Consider the following 23,684-nt stretch of genomic DNA (forward strand, 5'->3'; position numbering starts at 1 on the left):
AGTCGGCGCTGCATGTATTCATAAAGTGCTCCTCTAACACTTACTCATGCTCTTTTCTCTGCTCTCGCTCTTTGCCGCTGCTCAGGCTCTCCATCTGCTGTCTCTCCCATAAGGTTATGATGAATATTTAAGGGTTGACGGCAGTGCGGCACCTAGTTTAATCCTTCTTGCCCCGGGCGAAACATGCCTCATGGGGTGTGTGCGGGGTACAGTTCCTCTAACTTTTAAATCAGGGGCTGAACATTTACAGGTTTGTGTTTGTGTGTTGTGCATGTAAATGAGCATCCCGACTGGTTTAAGACCTTGGGCTCACGCTCGCTCCCCGACATTTGTTTGTTTGATTGGCACGTAAATCCCATCCAACCCTCAGTCACAGTGAGTATCAGGAAAAGCTGCTCCTTTCAGGGGATCAATTACATATCGTATCATTAGTTGTTGTTTTTTATTTGCCTCTCTCGTGTATGAAAGGTCCTCTGGAAAAAAAACCCCAAGATAATCAGAACAGCATCTCGTATAACAACAAAATCAACAACAACAAGAAGGATCCGGGGGTTGGCAACTTGTAGATTGTCATTGTTAACAGAGAGTCGACCTGTTTAATGATGTTGTTCACTGTCCCCCCCTAGAGGGAGCAGTGTGCTGTGAAGGCCGGCACAGCATCAAGGACGTCCACAATGTGAATAACAAACACCAGAGCGCCACAGTCAAACTAATGGCTTACTCACCCGTTGAGTCACCCAGTCAGCCGGGGCTAGAGCACAGCCCGTTTGTGGGTTTCAACATCATTCCCTTCTTCCTCTCTCCCGCTGTGTGTGTGTGTGTGTGTGTGTGTGTGTGTGTGTGTGTGTGTGTGTGTGTGTGTGTGTGTGTGTGTGTGTGTGTGTGTGTGTGTGTGTGTGTGTGTGTGTGTGTGTGTGTGTGTGTGTGTGTGTGTGTGTGTGTGTGTGTGTGTGTGTGTGTGTGAGAGAGAGAGAGTGACTGCGTCCGCCGCACGTGTCACCTACAGGTCTGTCCTGCCAATATACGTTTGTCCTTCACTTCTCACAGCATAGTCAAAATGTCTGTGTGTATGTGTGTGTGCACGTACCATTCACGAGGCGTCGGCGTTGTGTAGAGCCCAAGGTCACATCCTCACTGCCTGCGTCCTTCAAACTAACTTCTCCTCTCCCTCCCTCCTTTATTTGCTCTTATCGTCTCTCTCTCACTCTCTCTCTCTCTCTCTCTCTCTCGTTTATCCCACTTTTATTTGCTATCGCTTCTTTTGATTTGATTTTGCTCCCTCTCCTTTACACGCTGTACTTCTCTCCCTCGCTCTCTTCCTCTCCTCCTTGTAATTAGCCAGTGTAATTGCTGTAGTAAATCTTTTCTGCTGTCCCAAGGAGACTGGCTGATATAGGACTGATTTAATAAGCACAGCATAGCAGCTCACTTCTCACTGTGTGTGTGCTTCAGTGTGTGTGTGTGGGTCTGTCTGCGTCCTCTTGTTATTTGCTGTGGGGATTTATGAGCTGTTTGTGTGGTTTCGGTGAGTGCGAGTACGAGTTCAAGGTAGTGCTGTGTCTGCGTGTTGACTGTAGTGCACCTTATCAGCAATGCAGGCAGCATACTCGGTGTGTGTGTGCGCGCGCGTGTGCGGGTGTGTGTCTCATCAGTGATGCCATTACGTGCCGCGTGTGCGTCATCATGGAAGACCTTCATGGCCAGAAGAGCAGAGAGAGGTCAGAATGGCCCTCAGAGGAGAAACTCTCTCACACACACACACACACACACACACACACACACACACACACACACACACACACACACACACACACACACACACACACACACACACTTGTCCCCTCTTCCTCCCCCTCACACACACTTCTATTCCCCGCTCTCACCCCGATCCACCTACACTTTCACATGCACAGATGCTAGATGTTCTTTGTCTTTGTGTCCCCCCCTCTTCATTCACACACACAGACACACACAAACACACGCACCTGGGATTTGTGGGATTGAATGTCAAGGTAATAACACCCAGGTGTAGGAGATTCACTGCCCATATGTCATCTAGCTGTAGTACACCAGTTTGGCCAAAGGAGGGCACTGTGGCTCCACGTATAAACAGCGGCTGCACCAGGAGTGCCCACACTTTGTTCCTACTGTCACATCCACATTCAGACATTATACATTAAATGTATATATACATGGAAAAGGGATCCATACTCATGCAATTCAAATTGACTGAAGTTTAGTTTGTCCTATTCTCTGAGTAAGGTTTACAGTGTAATTGCATAATCCCTGACCATTGGATAGTATCTCACATAAGAACATTAGACACAACAGAAGCACTGACTTACGAGTCAATTAAGGTTTTCTGATCCTGTAAAAAGTTTCATTACATCAGTTACGTTTGTAATGACAACAATTAAAACCAGCCAATTACTGTATTTGAAATGATGATCGGCTGAAGAACACACTGCTTATTTTTCATTCTTAAATGAAATGTTTCAGTTGTATTTATTTATACCTGTAGTTTAAGTCGCAAATGAAGAATAATTGGGCTTAAAGTCAATTACTGTTAGCTGAAACAAGGTGGCATGTTTGAGAGGTTACTGAGAGGATTTCATTTGCTCTAAAATATACATTTGTTGAAATCTAGAAATGACCCATGTGATCATCTACTTATGTAAGAGCAAAAAATAATCAAACATCTTCACACAAGCCTAAAGTTAGAAAATGACCTCTCAAACACCTTTTCGGGTGACTGATGAAAGTGTCTTATAGAGCCACCAGGCTGTGTGTTCTGAGCAAATGGCAAATTGAGGTTGAGATTCTTATACATCTGCCTCTCTACTTAATTTACTTATGAATATCTGCTCATTTATATGGCCATAAGTACTAAATGTAGTGTGATAATGTCCCATTTATGTCATTGAAATAAATCAGAGCTGCAGTTGCCCTGTTCATGCACCAGGGGTGCGCAAGTGAGCAGGGTCTTAGCCCCGCCCACATCCCCTCCCCCTTACACCCAGGCCCTCCCACATCCTGCCCCGTCCCCCCTCCTCACTGCCCCACCCTGCCATCTGGTCCTTTTCACAGGATCACACACACACACATACACAAAAGCACACACACACACACAGTCAGGAATCCTTTCTCTCCATTTCCTTTCATAGTGAAAAACAGGATGAAGGGGCTCTTTCAGACATGAAGTTACCGTGGAAACCCCCTTATTCTTCTTCTGTCAAACACACTAACATTGTAACACACGCTCGCACGTACACACACACACACACACAGGATGACAGAATGTTGGACATTTAAAGTTTAAAGGGACCGAAGCTACAGCTGTCCTTCTGTCAGCTGCTGTTTTTGCCCTCTGTTTAGTTTGGACAAAGAACCATGTGCTCCCCTCTCCTCGCTCTCTGCTTTGTTCCATTCCTTTCATCACACAAACTTTAGCGTTATAAAAGTGAACAAAACTTCACATGAAGTTCCAACTGGTTTGCTTTTAATTCATCTTTATTGGCATCAAGCATTTGCAAAGGATTTGTTTTTGTCTCCCTCTGGTATGTCTTTTAAACAGCCTCACACACACACACACACACACACACACACACACACACACACACACATCCAAAGATTTTTTCCCCCCTCAAATGTTGATGTTGAAACTAGAAACCTCCTCACTGTTCCAGCTCAGGCAATTTCCAGGCACTGGAATGCTGTCTGGAAAAAAGTTAGTTTGAAGTTATATAAAGTTGAGGTTGTGTTTTTTTCCCCAGTCGCCACCAGAGGGCCCAAACACTGACAAACACTCTTTCCTCCCATGCAAAGTACACACAGACAATGGAGCCCATCATCTGAAAGCTGTTAGAGGGTTTAAAATAAACTGTAGCGCTCCACAAACAGGGAGTGGTGATGAGAGGGCGAGCAGAGCACATGAAAGGAGAAAGAAGCTTTAGTCAGGGATGAAAGTATCCACATTATTCAGATTGTAAGTCTCTTCTCCCTCACTAGCTCATTGTTTCTTCTTTCTTACTAGTGGTCCACTTTTCTTTTTTCAGTCTAACTTAACTTCCCTGAGCCTGGCGGCCCCTCAGCCCCTCAGCCCATCACCCTCTCCATTACACATTTTCGCCTTTTAAGGAGTGAGAGAATGAAAGCGAGGAAGGGAAGGGGGGGGTGAAGGACATACGCAGGTCTGCTGACTGATAAACAGACTCCTCTTTGTGCAGATGGACACATGCACACACACACACACACGGTTACATATTGACAGGGACCTATGCATGACTTGGCTCCTCATGATTCACTCTTTCCCCCTTCCCCTCCTCCATTTCTTGGCATTTTGTCTGGTTTCCTGCGTAATTAAAAACAGCAGCCTGAAACTTTTTTCTTAAGTGACACACACACACACACACACACACACACACACACACACACACACACACACACACACACACACACACACACACACACACACCCACGCACGCATTCACATGTGTGCACGCCCCCCCTCATCTGTCAGTACCAGGCAGCTGTTGGGGGGCCTAAAATGAGGGGGAGTTAAAAATATCAGCCCCCTCAGAAGTGTGTTCATATGTGTGTGTGTGTGTGTGTCTGTCTGTGTAACTTGTGCCACATTTATGTGCGTTTTGCCTTCTCATCTCCTTTCCTCCCCCACAATGACTAAGAGCAATGTGGATGCAGGGCTGTATAGTCGACACTAGAGGTGCCACAGCCTCATAAATGAAAAACAGCATGTGCGTGTGGAAACCTCAGAGCAGCCATTTTACAGTGTGAACACCAGACCCCATTTTATGAATCACACATGATGTCAGCAGAGCCAGGACTGATTTCATTGGCTGGAACTGGCTTGCCCTGTAGCTATAATAGCAAGCACATACACACACACACACACACACGTACACACACACACTCTCTCTCTCTCTGGCTCTCCATCTCTCTGGTGCTCACTCACACACACACACACGTACACTGACCTAGTGACACGATGCTGAGCTCTGTCAGGAGATAATGTACAGATTAGACCTCTATTCATTATCACATATGTACTTAATGTATCACTGTTATTTATTTATTTTATAGTCTCTCTCTGTCAGTTTCTCAATTTAAAGCTGTTAATGTATAGATTCCACCTAACATTATAGTTTGTGTGAGTTTGTGTGTTTCTGTTGCTTCTGTTCAGCTGTCCTGATGCTTTTTCCTAGTCTGTGTGTGTGTGTGTGTGTGTGTGTGTGTAATGACTGACTTCCTGGCTTGGTTTCCTGCTCTCAGCAGGGGTGAAGGACAAAGTGTGAGACACACAATGCTGTTTTTGATCCATGGCAGTGATGCGCACATCTGATAACACGGCAAATTACAGGAATACAGCTCAGTGGAAAAATGCACCGTTGATAAAGAGACTTAGATTAGATCCCCACAAAGTTTGAGACAAAGTGAAGGAAAGTTTATTACAGAAAAGGCCTAATCGAGGAGCCCAAGGCTGACTGACTCCAACAATAGTCCTCTTTGTGTGTGTGTGTCCCAGCCAAATGGCTACATGGAGAGATGAGGAGCTCATTAAGAGGCCTCGACTCAGTAACAGACTGTCCAGCTGATTGGCCTTCAATAGCCGGACAAAGCACTGCTTGAGTGGACAAATAGATGGACTGACAAACGGGTGAATGAGTTATGTTGCTGTTGTGTTACGTTCTCGGCTACTATCAGATTTTGTGCTTTTCGTTTTGTCTAACGTGCTGCATTCTAATGAACAGAAGAAGAGGAATGGAAGTGCATCAGGAGAGGGGTTGGCAGAGTGAAAGTGGAGGAATGATGGCACATGAGCCGTGCTGAGAGAAGTATTCTGCTCACTGTGGCTCATAAATCCAGCTCTGATACAGTTAATGTAGTGGAAGAGGGCCCGTCCCCAGAGCGGGCTGTCATTTGTGTGCCCTCGTCACTTTCCTCAGCCCGTCTTCATTGTTTCTGCTTGAAGCGCTTGTCCCTGTCAATTGTCTTAGTAAAACATTAAGTCTTCGTCTCTAATGTGCAATAAGTCATCACCAAACAATGGGAACAGGTGGACTGCTGAGAACACAGTGTGTTGTGTTGTTTGTCTGTGTGTTTCAGCTAGACAGTGACAAAGGAAACACCGGATATGTTTATTTATAAATGAATGATTGAATGAAGGAGACTTAATTGTGGAATAGTTTTGGACTGATGAGTTTGTTTTTTTTAAAGAATAACCACATTCTATAACATCTCTCTACATTTACAACTATTTTTAAAGTTCTAAGGAAGTTGCTAAGAAGTGACGTATTCTCAGTGCCAGGCAGCTGTTGTGGAGGCTTAAAGTCAGGGGGAGTTATTCTAGGAATAGGGGTTGTGTGTGTGTGTGTGTGATGTGTGTGGGTATGTGTGCGTGCGTGCATGTGTGTGGCAGCGGTTGAATTTCCAAAAAAGGAGCCGTCTTTGTGTGAGGGAATAACAAAAAGGCAGCTGGGACCGTAAAACATGTTGATGTTAAAAGTGTCATCTCCCCCATAAGTGTGTGTGTGTGTCTGTGTGTGTATGTTTCCGTGTGTGTTTGTCTATGTAACGTGTGGCATACCTAGATGTGTTTTGCCTGTCATCTCCTTTCCTCCCCCACAGTGACTGAGTGTAATGTGGGTGCATTACTCCATAGTCAACACTAGAGGTGCCATAGCCTCATAAATGAAAAACAGCATGTGGAAACCTCACAGCAGCCATTTTACAGTTTGCACACCCGACCCCCCATTTTATGAATCACACATGATGTCAGCAGAGCCAGGACTGATTTCATTGGCTGGGACTGACTCTCACTGTGGCTGTCACAGCAGGTCCGTCTCTAGAACGTAGACTCATGGCAGTTAGTGTTGTTCTCTCCTGATTAGATCCTTGCTTGTGTTGCATTTGAATCTCATGGAGATGGATGTCGCTTTGATTATAGTAAATGTAAATAACTATACACACACACTCTCTTTCTCTCTCTCTCTCCTCTCTCTGTCTCTCTCACACGTTCTCTCTCACATGCTCTCTCTCTCACACACACTCTCTCCCTCTCCATCTCTCCATCTCCCTGTTGCACACACACACACTGACCTAGTGAGTGACCTAGTGATGTTGAGCTCTTGCCTTCAAACTAAGTGGACAGTCACTCTTAGAGATTATACACAGACTTGATCTTCATATGCAGTATGTTGTCACCATTATTTATAATGATGATAGTTTTCTACTTATCTAGAAGCCTCAGTTTGAGGATTGTATAGATTATTTTAATGCGTCTGTCTCTGCTATCACAGCAGGTCCGTCTCTAGAAATGAGCCTCATGGCAGTTAGTGTTGTTTTTTCTCCTGACTACATCCTTGCTTGTGTTGCATTTGCATGTCATGTGTACGTCGCTTTGGATAATAGTAAATGTAAATGACTACACCACACAGACATACACACTCTCTCTCTATCCCTCTCTCTCTATCCCTCTCTCACACACACATTCTCTCTCTCTCTCTCTTCTCTCTTTCTGGCTCTCCATCTCCCTGTTGCACACACTCACACACACACTGACCTAGTGAGTGACCCAGTGATGCTGAGCTCTTGTCTTTAAACTAAGTGGACACTCTGAGATTATATACACACTTCATATGCAGTATGTTGCCCCAGTTTGAGGATTGTATAGATTATTTCAGTGTGTCTGTCTCTGTCGTCTGTTTCCCAAATGTCTTTATTTTTAGATGTTAGTCATTTCCTTTTCTTCTTCCACCTAACTTTAAAGCTGTGAGTTTCCGTGCGTTTCTGTTGCTTCCTTCCAGCTGTCCTGATGCTTTTTCCTAGTGTGTGTGTGTGTGTGTGTGTGTGTGTGTACGGGCTGGCTTCCTGGCTTGGTTTCCTGCTCTCAGAAAAGATGAGGGAGGAAGTGTGAGACACACAATACAGTTTTTGATCCATGGCAGCGATATGCACATCTGATAAGACTGACAAAAAGACCAACAGATACCCACAAAGTTTGAGACAAAGTCAAAGACAGTCTCAGGCTGACTGACTCAAACAATGGCCCTGGTTGTCTGACTCTCTCTGTGTGTGCTTTCTGATTTCACCATCAGCCTTTTTTTCAATAACATTTCCCAACTTTTCCAACTATTCTTAATGTTCTTAACAAGTTGCCAAGTGATGATGTCTGTTTTCCATCTGTGTTTGCCAACACTTATCTGTTTCTCCACTCCACTCTCTAGCCAAAAAGGAGGAGGAGGGAGGAGAGGAGAAGAAGCAGGTGCAGAAGAAGAAGGTGAAGGAGCTGAAGGTCCTCGACTCCAAGATGTCACAGAACCTTTGTAAGTTCAATAGCCGACGCCCGTCTCTTTGTGATGCTTGAAACCCTCGCGATGCCATTAACCTTTGCACTGCCATGAAAGAACTCATGATTATGTTAGATACCAACCATTAAGCACATTGGTAGGAATTAAATAATCATCGTTTGACCTACTATTATGGATGCCTTTGCTTGAAACAGCCATCTTCCTGGGATCATTCCGTCTCCCCTATGTTGAAATCAAGAACGCCGTCCTGGAGGTCAACGAGAAGATCATCACCGAGTCCTTGGTTCAGGTACAGAACTTAGTCTGTGTGACAGTTGGTGTCTTTAAGTTTTGTATGTTAGATAATGTCGACACTATAAAGATGATATGACTGTTAATACGTCATGAACATGTCTAACTTCATGAGAAGAGGAAGAGATTGCTTATATTCTTGCACGTGGGCTTAAAAGGAGGAATACCCTTAAAAACTCTTGACTCTGAAAATCAATGTCTTCCTCATGGATAATTCTGGCCTCCACATGTTGTAAGTCATGTATGTTCTCCTTTTGGTGTCACGTAGAACCTTATCAAGCAAATGCCGGCGCCAGAGCAGATGGCCACCCTGGCGGAGATGAAGGATGAATATGACGACTTGGCTGAGGCTGAGCAGTTTGGAGTAGTGGTGAGGAAGTCGACGCACACGCCTACGTTAATAAATACACACCATTGTTATTTTGTGATGGTGATAATGTTGGAATTCCCCCGCTGACTTGAGCAGCACCATTCACAGATGGAGTGAGGAAAATCGACGTGGATGAAAAATGGAGCATAAGGGATGTGTGTGAAATGTGAAGTGGCAATGCAGATCCTGAGATAGGATCTTGGCACAGTCGGTACATTAGACACAGAACATGATCCCACGGTTGAACACAGAATGCTTTGTTCAACTGTGGAAGATGTGAGTCGCGCTGAAATGGCCTCACACAGACACACTCGACACATACAGTGTGTGTCACTCCATCGGGAAGAAATGTGCTTGGCATGGGTATCAATCCCCCCCAACCCCACCAACTCTCTCTCTCTCTCTCTCTCTCTCTCTCTCTCTCTCTCTCTCTCTCTCTCTCTCTCTTCTTTACCCAGATGTCAAATGTAAAGCGTCTGATGCCAAGGCTAGAGGCCATTCAGTTCAAGCTGCAGTTTGAGGAACAGCTGAACAACCTCAAGCCAGATGTGGTGTCTGTGACGGCGGCGTGCGAGGAGGTGAGGAAGAGCCAGACCTTCTCCAAGCTGCTGGAGCTCATCCTCCTTGTTGGCAACTACATGAATGCCGGCTCCCGCAACGGCAATGCGTTTGGCTTCTCCATTTCATACCTGGTCAAGGTAAATACTCTAAATCTTAGCTCCAGAATGTTGTTGTATCAAACTTCTGATGGATTGTTGGTGTTTACTATAGTGTCGAGATGTTTTCTGGAATAATCATTAAGCTATTTATCATAAAGAAGAAACCAGGAGACACACTTGGGTGATATACACAGATTGAGACAGACGGGACTACATCACAGGCCATGACTATCTGAATTGATTATCTCTTTTGTCTGTTCTATGGAAATCAATCGCTCCTCCAATCAGCTGCGTGACACCAAATCAGCTGACCAGAAGCAAACACTGCTCCACTTCCTCGCCAATCTGTGCCTGGAGCAACATCCTGAGGTCATGACCTTCGTTGACGAGCTCATCCATGTGGAAAAGGCCAGCAGAGGTACAGGACAGCAAGCGGTCCACAGTACTGTACTTCATCTGCATGTTGTGTTGTTTATGGATGGTTCTGTTTGTCTATCTATGTGTAATCATCACACCATCTCACTTTGTCCTCTGAGAGCAGTAATGTATTCTCTTTTATCTATATCTGCTTGTGTCTCTGTAGTGTCAGCAGAGATACTTCAGAAGAACATAGACCAGATGGGACGTCAGATCAAGGGCCTGAAGAAAGATCTGGAAACCTTCCCTCCTCCGCAAAGCGACAAAGATCTGTTTGTGCAGAAGATGTCCATATCCTGTTATTTCAATTAGACATTGACCTTAGATAATTATACAGTAGCCTAAAAGGAATCTCTGTTACCTCAAACTCTTGATGTTGTTTTCAGTGCTTTTGTCTTTTGAATGCATGTTGGTTCACGATCCTTAACGCCACATCCTCACGAGTTTGTGGTCACTGCCAATGAGCAGTACGAGAAGCTGGACATGATGCACAAGAACATGGAGAAGCAGTATGACGACATGGGAGAGTACTTTGTCTTTGATCCCCGCAAAGTCTCTGTGGAGGAATTCTTTGGGGATCTCAACAACTTTAAAAACATGTTCCAGGTGTGTTTGTAGACGTGAGAATACAAACCTGAGCCCTCATCCGTTTGAGGTGTGGCCTTTAGTCTCTCCCAACCACATTTACCATCACACGCACACACACTCACACAATAGAGGCGACAAAGCAAAGAAGGTGAAAGAGATCAAACACTTTCAGCTGAGCCAGGAGGGGCAAAATGGCAACTGCGCACCTGTTTATATTGACACAATAACGGACAAGAGTGACGTATGTATTATCAGTTTATGCATCAACTGTGAGCATGTCCAAAAGAAGGACTGCTGGAGAAGTTAACTTGTTCTACCAGTTACTGTGGCTAACCGTCATCCAGCGGTGTGTGTGTTTAGCACACTCCTGTCATGTATGTAGATGTGACTAACGATCATACTCGTGTCAAACTCTCAGCCTGTATTTTAAATCACACACTTTATACTTTCTCCTTCTCTCCCTCACTTTTCAATCCTCAGCAAGCTGTGAAGGAGAATCAGAAGCGGAAGGAGGCAGAGGAGAAGATCAAGAGGGCCAAACTGGCCAGAGAGAAGGCGGAGAAGGAGAAGGAGGAGAAACTCAAGAAGAACCAGCTCCTCGACATCAACGCAGGTCACTGGCATGTGTGCATGTGTGTGACTGAATGGAAGAGGAAGCACATTTCCCTCAGATGCCTGTTGGGGGCAGTCAGTGTCCACACTTTTACAGGCTGTGGTTTGTGTGTGTATGCGTGTGTGTGTGGGTGTGTGAGAGAGAGAGGGAGAGAGAGAAAGAACGAACATCACATGTGCTTAATGTTTAAAGACCACAGCTAATCTAATGTTGATGACCTCTGTTAGAAGTAAACAAGTCCCAGTGACGAGAAGGGGGATGAATAGAAGGAACTGTGTGACTGCATGATTCATACCTCTGATGAATACAAGATTTGCTTCCATGGAAGAGAACAGAAAGTCCAAAACTCTGTATTGCCAAAACACGTTTCCTGTCTTTCATCAGATGCTGTTACACATTAAAACATGTTAAACATAGTACATGCATTCGCAAATGCTCATCCACGTTAATGCAGCTAATGATGTAATTTAGCCTTAGAGACACCATACAGACACTTTTCCCCCTTTTCTCAGACTCTGACCTACTTTCAATGCATTCCTCCTCTCTGCGGTTGCAGTTGGGTTCTCCTGGGACTCTTTACTCTTTACTACAGCGTGTGTATTTGTGTGTGTACGTGCGCACGCTTGTGTGCATGTGTGCTATGCCTCTCTGCACGTTAGTGTTATTGTTTTCTTATGTGTCTTACAAGTGTTTCTGCACTCTGTGTGTGTGTATGTTTTCTTAATTTGTTACAAGAAAAAAGTCACTCTGGCTTTCCTGCTTGCGCTCCACGTTCCCGCTGGCTTCTCTCGTCTTTCTCGCTTTTGTTCCTTCTCTCCTTCTTTCCTTTCCCTCCTCCTGTCTGTCCTTCAGTTAAAGGGCACTTAAATACACAGTAAAGCACCGAGGCCCCGCTCAGAACATTTTGTTAAAAGTATAGAATGGACATTTTCCTATGGAAAGTGAGGTACTCAAATTTCAGGCTCAGCTGCTGTGGTCGTGTACAAAGAGAACATAATAGTTCTTCAAAGCTGTGTGTGCGTGCATGTGTGTTAGAGGGGTAAAGATCATTTACATACAGGTGGTGTATTTGCCTTTGTAGCCCAGAGGCATTCATCATACCCCTATTTAAATATCAACCACACTCAAATTCATAAACACACACACACACCTGGCCTTTGTTCTGTATTTGTTTATACCCTTCAGACTGGGATGGCCGTACAATAGTTTAGTTCATCTGCTCCTCTTTCACACACTCTAACTTTCACACTTCTTTGTGCGCCTTTTTTTCACTCTCTCCCATCCTTGGGTTCACATACCCTCACTATCTCACACATTCTCCATGGCTCTCTCCCTCTCTCTCTCCCTCTCTCTCCGTAAACACACGTTCCCAGAGTTGGCTGAACTACGGAGGTCAGCAAATGTTTGCAGCTTGCGGCCTCGGCTGCCCCTGTGAGTCAGAGATGGCGAGGCTGTTCCACAGACAGAATTCCTCTTCACCGCACATACTTTAGATGGGATGGTTGCTGTTATGGATGTCTTAGGTTATATAGGAGTTGTTGGAAAGCAATGGTAATGGAAGTTCACAGTTTAGAGAACCAGGCTTATTGTGAAATTGCTCTTAAGTAAGAATTCAGCTGCCATTTGGTCTGATAAATGATCACTGTTACTGTAGTAGATATGTGTGTATGCAGTATCCTTGGCTGTCAACTCTGGAATTGGCTGTTCCGTGTTTCCACAGCTAGGGGCCAGCACTGTCTGTAAAAGGAGACTGGAGTCTGTGCAGGCTTATGTGTGTGCTGAAGGGCGTGTGCATGTTGCAGATGCAGGTCTGAGAACCGCCACTAGGAGTGCTCAGTGTCCACAGTAAGATCAGTTGAGGCAGTACAGTGGGGGAGGGGGTGAGAGAGAGGAGAGCAGAGCAGCAGATGCCTTCCTGCAGATTAGACTGTGATGTCTTCTATTAGACCAGGGGGAGGAGGAGTCATGATAGTATTGAGTGTCTTTCTCTCTCATCCTCTTCTATTCTATTCTTATTTATTTTCTATATTCTATTCCCTGATTGTCTTCTATGGGGCTTTTTGATTGTTTGCTATCCCTTTGTCCAACGTCTGAGCTCACACCACCTGAGTGTGTGAACATCCATTAGGGGTGCTATTGCTCCACACAAGACTGCTGCTGCTCGCTCTCTCTCTCTCTCTCTCTCTCTCTCTCTCTCTCTCTCTCTCTCTCCCTCTCCCTCTCCCTCTCCCTCTCCCTCTCTCTCCCTCTCTCTGTCTCTCTACTGCACTTATTAACCCTTCTTATCTTCTTAGTTGCTTGTTGGTCTCACACACACACAGTAGGTGACTTGTTTGAGTGTGTGGGGGGATATGTAGTCCACTGCCCTGAAGACATTCCACTTTTAGCTCATAATTCAACAATACCCAAGCTGTATACACAGTTAGTTCACTACTTGTCTCTTTATGGCCTCCAGTATATGTTCACAAATAGGTTCTCTGTGTGTGTGTGAGGGAGGGAGGGAGAGAACGAACAGTGGTTTAAGGCCGCCATGTGATTAGTGTAAGTGGAAATGTGCCGGATGTATTTCCCCTCAGGGAGCAAAAAAAGAAGCATGACCTACATCATTCAGTTCCATCCGTGCAGTTCTAGCGTGTGGACGTTGTGTGGTGTACGTGAGCCGCGCAAGACTCGTCCCTCGCTGTGTGAGTGTGTGAGGGAGACTTTCCCTGACGTGATAGGCGAGACCGTCGACCATCTGCTGCCGGGCTTACTGCAGGATTAAATATTGTGTGTGTGTGCGTGCTTGTGAGAGAGTGGAGCTGCGTGTTTGTGTTTGGGGGTTGGGCGATGACCACATAAACCTTTAACCCCCCCCCAGCCCCACTGCCCCCTTGGCAGACCTCTTCCTCTCCATGTAGGTTCAAAGTAGACATAATTAAAACCATCTGCCTGAAGTTTGTGCCACTGAATCTGTGTACAAAACCATCATCACAGCACTCACACACTTTTACACAGAAGCATGGCAGCTCCGGTTTCCTGCTGCAGCACAGCTCTCTGACCACCAGCTCACCAGACATTGAGGCTGCGCAGAGAATACACACATAAACACCCAGACAATTAGACTGTGCTTATAAACTCTGCTTGTACACACAGTATACACAGGTTCAACAGTCATGTTAAGTAAAGGCTGTTTGAACTGCAGGCTACAATTACACATTCATTCTGTATTCTTTGACTGTTTAGTCTGAGTGGGTGTGTCTGTTATTATGAAAGCATTCAGCTATTGTAGGTTATCCTCATTTAGGTGCTTAGTGCTAAGCCCCTAGCAGTGACAGTAATTAATGTAGGTCACAGGCTATCTAGGTTAATGTATCTAATTTGCCACCAGGACTGTGTGACTGGTGAATTACCCCCCCCTCTAACCCCACCTAATGTGTGTGTGTGTGTCAGAGAGAGGCAGTGATAGGTGAATGGTTTAGCTGAACAGCCAATCTCTGCTCTGTTGTTGGGATAGAAATGATGGTATATATTTGTGCTGGATGAAAAGTCACGAGGAAGTGAATGGGAGAAATGAATCATAATGAAATTGTTACTCTATGCTGATATAATTTGTGTTGATGCAATGCTGACACCATGTTGTTGTTGCTGTGTTTCCACAGAGGGTGATGAGACTGGTATCATGGACGGCCTCTTGGAGGCGCTGCAGTCTGGCGCTGCTTTCAGGAGGAAGAGAGGACCACGGCAAGCAGGTACACACGCAAATCCACCCAAGGAAGTAAACATGATGATTCAAAATGTGTAATCTTAGTTGAATCACTGATCTGTCCTGGCACACTTGTGGTATTCACACTGTGGATTGTGTTTGAGACGCATACAGTCGCTCTGTTTCCGTCACAACACAACACAGACTTTGTTTTCCCCCCTGTGTGTGTCTTGTCCATCTGTCGCGTGGCACAGAGGCTGTGGGGTGTGGTAGGAGGCTTTGGACATAGCAACAGGATCCGACAACATAGCAACAGGGGGCAAAGCCAATTACTCTTTGTCAGGCACAAACAATAAAGAGGAAAGAGGGAGGGTGTCATGGATTGGTGTGGTTACTATGATACTGAAGAAGGGAACAACTGGACCACAGTGTGGGTAGAGGGTGTGTGTGGGTGAGATTTTAGTGAGTGGGCACTAAGCAAGACCTATTTGGTATCGACTCTAATATGAAGTTTGAAAGTGTACCAATAAATACAACACCGTGTTTTGCTTTCTGGCTTCGAAAGGTCGGCTGTAAATCCATGTTGTGTTTGCCAAGTTTGTGAAGACATAACTCCTGCTATCCTGTATTGATTTTGACTCAAGCCTTTGTATTTGGGTGGTAAGCTCATACAGGACTGTAATCTGGTTAGCTGCCTCGTCTGCTGTCAGTCACACCACCCAATCCATTTATGCTCCCTCCAAGTGAACAGGTCTTAAGTTGATGGGTCAAACTTGGAGGATTGTTTACACACACAAGATGCACAAAATAGCAGTATACTTTTGTGTACAGCTCCAAACTATCACTTTAACACACTTGAGTTTGTTTCTACCTCTTTCTCTGCCCTTTAAAATCATACGTAGTGAACATTTAGTGGGTTTTATGTGCCAGCAAGCCCATGCAGACAATAATCAAGTTGCGTGAGCTGCCAGGCATAGTAACTTTGTAATATGACTCCTGGTGTTTGGACGTGTGTGTAGCCACGTGAGTGGGAATGTGTCCAATGTCCATTAAGTGAGAAAAATGGAGGCAGACTGTGTGTGTGTGATCACACACACACACACACACACACACACACACACACACACACACACACACACAACTGTGTGTAGGTTCACTATTCACACACAAGAGTGGTAGGAGGAGAGTGTGTGCAACTCAATCCCTGCTTCAATGGAAGCCAGATGTGAAGCGGCTCTTCAGAGTGGATATTTGGAATAGCTCATAGCCAGAGGGGAGACGGCACTCTGTGCAGCCTTTTCTCTCTTTCTCGCTTTCTTCCCGTCTTTCTTTCTTACTTTCTTCCTTTTTTTTCTTTCAAAGAGTGAAAAGCCCTAACTGTGCCACGCATGTTTTTGTTTCCAAGGGTAACGAGTACTGTTCAGCCAAACAAACAAGTCAGGCTCATCATGACTAAACGTGTAGAGACATCTGACAGCACTGATGAGACATGGGGGAAGCAGAAGAGCCCCAAGGGAAAGAGCTCTCTGTCTCTGTCCCTCTCTCTCTCTCTGACTCTCTTGCTCTCTCCCAGAAAGAGTGGGGCCCACCTCAGGGCTCAGTCAGTCACCCCTAATGCTGCCTGGCCACCTCACATCCTAACAGGAAATACCTAAATGTTTGTGTGAGAGGAAGCACCTTCCTCCCTCTGCACACTTCTCTCTGTGGTAGAGAGGCGGAGGAAAATATAAGTCGCCTATTTCTGCTCACTGTCTCCTCCCCGTCTCCTCTTCATCCACCCCTCAACTTGTCATTTTTCTCTCTGCGTGCCTAAGTTCAGGGTTTTCCATAGCCAATGTTGAGGGTGTGAAGCCTTCCTGTGGTTTTCTGGCAAATGTTGGAAGTTTATTCTTTCCACACTGATGCTTAAAGGTCGTTTTTTTTCCCCAGTTCCTCACTTCATGTCGTGCAGTTGGGGAGGGCAGTGAATCCTTAATCCATACAATGGGAGTGCACAGACAAAGTGGTTTTGTTCTCAGTGGGTGTAACACAGGCACTCACACACACACTTTTGCCTTGTTGGCTGGGTTAGAATCTTAATTTAGCAGAGCCGGAGGAGGAGGAACATCCTGACTCTGGCTCTGCTGGTGTATATCTGACACCACTGGTGCCATGGCCAGGATCAACACATCCCTCTAACTACAGGTTTCTGCTCCTTAATGCCCAACAGAATCATAACAATTGATACACACAGGGAATAAATGTTAATTACTAATAGAACACTTAGTTTGCCTTTGCTTCATAGTGGTGATGGATGTGGTTTTCCCGCTGGACTCACGTTGCATGTGCCAATCTCTGATTCCTCCATCAGCATGATGGACAAATGTACTTGTGTTGTACCATAGTGTGTTTAACAACAGCAATGATCTGTCATTTTTGGGGACTAGTTACTACCATTGTTCTCACAACACAAAATGTCTACGACTCTATTTTAGCTTCCCCTCCCCTTTCTTCCTTCCTCCCTTCCCAGCTGTGAAGTCTGCATACGTCACACGTGTTGTCAGAGGCCTATTGACGGCCTGTTGAGTGTGTCGTTTGGCTCATTGTGTCACAGCAGTGTGATTGAATGGAGAGCCACGAGGCTGCGGAGGCTATACACCCCCTCACCTTTGACCTGTCACTGAGCTCTCTCTGTGTGTGTGCGTGCTTAGAATGAGCAGTCTGCATGGGGGACCCTCAGCTGCCCACCCCTGTCTGTCTACCCCACCCTCCCCCCCTCCTTAAAACACATACAGACAAAAAGGCACACACACCAGATGCTCGCATACCAACACAAAGACTCACATGGATGTTTGCATACCAATACACCCAAATAGTCAAGCATGCAAGGCTGTGTGTGAGGCTTGAATACTTTTCCAAATATTATCACACACTGGCTCTATGCTGAAGATTTTGATAAGCATGTCCTTGAGTAAAAGTCTGAGCTTTTGTGTGTTTGTACATACTTAACATGTATGTGTGCACATGTGTGTATTGAGCCATGAAAGTGTGCTGGCATGTAAAGGAATGCCACGTCTAAATGTTCACTATAGTCCCATCTGCTGGGTCACGGCCTCTGCCAAAACGACCAATCACAGTAGTAACTAATTGACAAAGCACCAATCACAACAGAGGCACAGAGATAAAGGGGTTGGCAACAATAGAGGCACACGCTCGCCCTGCAGACGGGCTGCCTTCACACACAAAAACAGAAAAGACCCCTGGAATGATCAATGCTTTCACAGCAGATGTTGACTCAGACACACACACACACACACTCACACTCACTCTCAGTGCAGATGAATAGAGGACCCACCAATAAAACTTCTGAGGCAGCCGTGACGTCACATGCATACTTAAAGGAGAACAATACAGACCAGGGAGCCCCGATACACAGATACACACCAGTTGAGCCCATTTAACTCACAATCCATCCTACATTAAATCAGACACACACACACCCTGGCCTTCAGTGGTGCCACATGACATCACAGTTTCCCACAGAGCAGCGGTGTGTTTCCCTGTGCGGCCTGAAGAGGGCGGTATGGGTTCCTGTTATAGGTAGAGACTCTATGATGCAAACACCTCATCATCCTGCCGCTGTTGCCACGTGACTGTGGCGCCTCTGCAGCCACGGAGCTTCATCCTCGTCATCCTTTCATCTCAGAACGAGTTGACTGCCGGGTTCTCTTGCTGTTTCTGTATCCCCCCCCCCCTCATATGGGCAGCACACACACTTTTACAACAAAGCATTCTTTCTCTCACCAGCCGGTCATTATCAGCTCTTGTACAGTAATGCATTAGCTTCACTACACACTTTGTGTCCCTCGTCCTCCCTCAAAGTCTTAAATCGACCTCTGTTTGGAGTCCTGACGTCTCGTTTCCCTCCAGGTCATGTGCCAAGCAGATGGAACCTTTACTGAGCGGATACAACACATATGGCAAGACTTAACTGATACAAAAATATGTCTCAACGCACAATGTTGTTGTCTATCTGCCAGTTTCTGTGTGATGTAACCTGGCAGAGAGTTCCACTTCATTCCCCATGGAGCTGAGGTCAAACTAGGGCAAATGTTTTATATAATGTTATATGTGAAAGTACATGGATGTCATTAGAAGATGGCTGACATTTAAAGGCAAAGTCTGTGTGAGTTCATTTGTCTTTAACTCTATTTAAATAAACAGAAAGGTAGGCAATCTAGTTTTCAAACCTCTGATCCATTCAAAGAGCTGTTTTTCTACTTTTTTGTTGTTTACTGTTCACACATGCACACACAAATAGACATGGATAGGGATAGGATGATGTAACGAGTACTGTGTGTGTGTGTGTGTTGTGGGAGGTGGGGAGCGTTCTGTGTATCCCTGAGCAAAGTGACTACGGCGATAATTTGACGCCTCCACTGTCTGCGCCGATCCGACCATCTGAGGCTCAAATTTTGGACGAGTCATCGTTAACTGGACCATAAACTTCTGCTGTTCTCTCTCTCTCTCTCTCTCCATCTCTTTCTATCTATCTCTGGCTCTCTCTCCCTGTACTCCCTCTTTCCTCCCCAGACTCCATTGTGTCTTTGTCTGAGCTAGTTCTGGAGACCTGCCCGGTAACACTTCCATTTCCTCCCTATCAGAACCACACACACGCCTGTGGTTTGATGCCATGGCTCCTTTGCATGTTGTGGATCTGTGGATTTGCATCGTGGCGTGTCTCGGTCGGGACTGTTTTGTTCCCCCCTCACCAGGAAACGCCTGATATCTCCCTGCGTGTGTTTGTTGTCTCGTGTTGTTTTGTGTTCCCTGTACTGACGTGGAAATGCGCTTTGATTCTGTGTTTTGCTCTGAAGAGACACTAGACACAAAACATCACCACACACACACTTACACAATCTCCCACTGACCTATATAATCCAAAATGGCTGCCGCTGCACAGCCGTCCTCCCACGCAGGAAAATGTAGGGTGGAGAAGGATAGAATGGAAGCAGAGGAGAGAGAGAGCAAGAGAGAGATCAGGGAAAGAGTGTGTGTGTGTGGGAGGAGAGAGAATCATTAAGCAGGTAGATTAAACACAGAAGCAGTTTCTCTCTCCATCCTCATGCTTCCTTCATTCTCATCCTCTCCTCACTGCTTACAGTATTTATCCACAATCCCTTTGCTCCTGTCACATCTTCTGTCCTTCATCACAACACACACACTCCTCCCTTAATCTCTCCATCCTCGCTCCTCTCAATTCTTTCAGTTCATCTCTCCACAGTGTAAATCATCTCTTCCTTTTTCATTCACAACCTCTCCTTCCCTCCCACACTCTGCTGTAATGTCCATTCATCCATCTTCATCACCACTTCCTCTTCCTCTACACACCTCTCGCATCCAAGTTTCCACTCATTCCTTCTTCCCCCTCTTTTGTTGCCACGTCAACGTCCTGGCAAGTCAGCCCCATCATACACACATAGTGAGTTTCCGTAAATATCACACTAATCCTCACACACACACGTACACACACACAAACACAGCAGCGGCACTTAGTCACTTGTGTACTGGTGTGGCATGTGACGCATGCATCCGTTTTGTGTTGTGTCATCAGAAACACACACTTGTGCATGAGTGTGTGGTGCCTCCCACTGATGTGCAGCCCAGTGTGTCAGCTCACTAAACTGGTTGTCTGTCTGCCGATTTAAACCTAGACGTGGTCGTGATCTGACGTGTGTTTCTACACGTATGTGGCTTGCCCGTCAGATATGTGGCTTCGATGCATGTACCTGACATATCTGCATCATTACGCCGTGATGTAAACACAACCTCAATCTAAATGGAACTAATTTATCCTCTCTCTTCAGCCAACCACCGACGAGCCGGCCACGCAGTGACCAACATCCTGGCCAAAGAACTCATGCAGGAAGACGCGCCTTCGTCGAGCAAATTGGACACAAAGAAGAGGAAGACGGAGGAGAAGGAGGAGCCTAAGCCTGAAGGGGCGGAGACCTTAGAGGAGCTGCTGGACGCCGCCCCGCGTCGGTCAAATTAAACAAAGCTCTTCTCTCTCACAGATCGTAGTCTTCACAGGAGTTTGATCACACAATCATACAAACACACAACACACACACACACCGCTGGATGGAAAGAGGCGGTGTGGACGTGTTATTGGTAGCACAGGGAGGGGCAGAGGGTTGGGGGCGGGGCTCTCACCCCTCCCTGAATGTCTCCTGTCCACCTTTCGGGACCTTTGCCTCTGCCACAGAACCTTAAGAATGCTTTCCTCAGCATCTGCACACATCTCTTCCTTTTTTCCCCCCTCACAGTTTTTCTCTTAATTTCTGATTTGCTCTGTTTGCGTCATCACTGTTCACCTCGGGAAATTCCAAAGACTTGCTTGGGAGAAGAGATCCATCCTTTTTGCTTTTTACAATTATTTCCAAATTCCAAATTTAGACTCAGAACATCTGGAGCTGTGTCTCAACCTGCAGGCTCTTTGTCGTTTCCTCCAGATGTTCCAGGCCAAGACCACTTTGTGCTTTATTTTCATATCACGTTTTTTTTTTTTAATCTATGAAACATTGATTTGTAATTGTCTGATGAACTTTATGTAAATGTTCATCTTGATGCTGTATTGTTGCAAAAAGTGCCAACCAATAGTAATCCAGTCTTTCCATTTCACCTTTCAATGTCTCATCGCATTTTGTCTTAGCGCTTGTGTGTGTGTGTGTGTGTGTGTGTGTGTGTGTGTGTGTGTGTGTGTGTGTGTGTGTGTGTGTGTGAATACCACTTGTCAGCAGCAGTTGTTCTCACTTGGCTGTTTGTTTGTTTTTTACTCAAAAGGGATTTAGTACACAGGTGTGCAAGGTTTGATTAAATTTGTTACTTTGGGACCATTTTCACAGAGCTGTTTAGGTGGCCAACATGTGCCCATAACAGGTACATGAAGAAAAGAAGTTAGCATCTATGAGCGGGGGGGGATGGGAGGAAACACACAAGACAGTTTGAACCAAAAGAAACGGCTTTTTTAAAGGGTGTTTCCATGCAAACATAGCCTGAGAAGTAAGCATGCGTCTGTGTGTGCGTCTGTGTGTGTGTGTGTGTGTGTGTATGAAGTCTAAATTTAGTTCTGTTGAAGTCCCTTGTTTGAGTCCTAGTTGTGTGTGTGTGTGCATGTCTGCTGCCATCTGTAATTACTGTACGGTACCAACCACTTCGTCATGAATGCTTGGTTTGGGTAAACAGCTCTGTGGTTCCTGCTGAGGATATCACACACTGGAGAGCTGCCCCAAACACTGCTGAGACAAAGTGTGTGTGTGTGTGTGTGTGTGTGTGTGTGTGTGTGTGTGTGTGTGTGTGTGTGTGTGTGTGTGTGTGTGTGTGTGTGTGTGTGTGTGTGTGTGTGTGTGTGTGTGTGTGTGTGTGTGTGTGTGTGTGTGTGTGTGTGTGTGTGTGTGTGTGTGTGTGTGTGTGTGTGTGTGTGTGTGTGTGTGTGTGTGCGCGCGCGCGTGTGTGTGCGCGTGTGTGTGTGTGCGCGTGTGTGTGTGTGTTTGCTTCCCCGCACGCTGAACCCTGATTGTGCCGTTGCTCTTTCTTTGTATTCATTAGCCATCAGCAAACATGTTGCCATGATGTCATAGTGTGATACCTGTCAGGAAACCTGAAAGCCACTCTCAGCTGCTCCATGCAATATTTATTCCTATGCAAACTTGATTGTGTACATCGCACCAACCCAGCCAGCCAGCCAGCCAGCCGCAGGTGTAAGAGTGGATATTTGGAGTGTCTGATCTGCTGATTCAGTGCTTCGTATTGACACTCGTGCCTCCAAAAGGTCAGCATTTAAGCGATTAAGAAATGTCTTATTCACAAAAACATTGGTTTGTCTCTGATATCTCATACATAAAGGAGAATCTCTTGCCATGGAACAATTGGCACTTAAATCCCCCACAAAGGGCGTGATTGGAGATCACGTGCAGGTGCAGGTCCAGGTCCTTGCTGCTGCTTTGTTTTGATACTGTCACATTCCAAATGAATGAGTGTAAGTGTATAGCAGTGGTGTGTGTGAGTGTGGGTGAGACCCAAGCTGCGCCTGCTCCAGTACAGAACATGTTGCTGATGTATTAATGCAATATAACGTCTGGGATACTGTGTCCACCACGCCTGTGAGTGGACAGCATCACTTTGTTTACCAGATACTGGAACGAGATGGAGGAACGGAGGAGAACGCGGTAAGAAAAGTGAAAATCGGAGCCTCACTGGATTATAAGTTGCTTTCTGAAATCGAGTCATTCCTTTTTTTGTTTGTCATTTCTTTCTTTTTTTTAAAGATTATTTTCTATTATGAATTTTTATGGTTTGATTATTTTAATGTATTTGAATGGAGACAAGATATTTTTTTTTTTTTTCTTCAGCGAGAGATTGCTGTACGTAAACATGCACATAGTCTCATCCTGTTTGCTGCACAGAACCATTAAAATGTCTTCAGTTAATGACAGTTTGTCTCTCTCGCTCTCTCTCCCTCTCCCTCTCTCTCTCTCTCGTATAAACACATTCTGCAGTGAAAATCCTTCCAGAGGCGACAGAAGAATGCATAAACAGTGGAACAAGTTGTTTTTGCTGATGAAAAATCCAGGCTTCTCTGTGGCCCTCATGTCAGCCTGGGTCACCAGAAACATTTTCCAGCAACGACTGCCCGCACTGCATTTCACACGATCCCTTCACTCAAAAGGCCATTTGAACTTGAGTGTGTTTT

General features: G+C 45.5%; 1 protein-coding gene across 1 annotated transcript; it reads left to right on the plus strand.

Moving 5' to 3' along the window:
- The first annotated feature begins 8,186 nt into the window (after window positions 1-8,186).
- Window positions 8,187-23,421, plus strand: LOC143011932 (protein diaphanous homolog 1-like). The gene is made up of 10 exons (XM_076164955.1): window positions 8,187-8,342; window positions 8,522-8,616; window positions 8,887-8,988; window positions 9,447-9,686; window positions 9,936-10,065; window positions 10,231-10,354; window positions 10,505-10,670; window positions 11,133-11,265; window positions 14,907-14,996; window positions 20,797-23,421. The coding sequence occupies exons 1-10, from the start codon at window positions 8,327-8,329 to the stop codon at window positions 20,982-20,984; spliced, it is 1,284 nt and encodes a 427-aa protein (XP_076021070.1). The 5' UTR covers window positions 8,187-8,326; the 3' UTR covers window positions 20,985-23,421.
- Window positions 23,422-23,684: the final 263 nt, after the last annotated feature.

Source organism: Genypterus blacodes, unplaced genomic scaffold (genome assembly GCF_046128005.1).
Source record: "Genypterus blacodes isolate CSIRO-AG114 ecotype Tasmania unplaced genomic scaffold, CSIRO-AGI_Gbla_v1 ptg000139l_1, whole genome shotgun sequence".
NCBI lineage: Eukaryota > Metazoa > Chordata > Actinopteri > Ophidiiformes > Ophidiidae > Genypterus > Genypterus blacodes.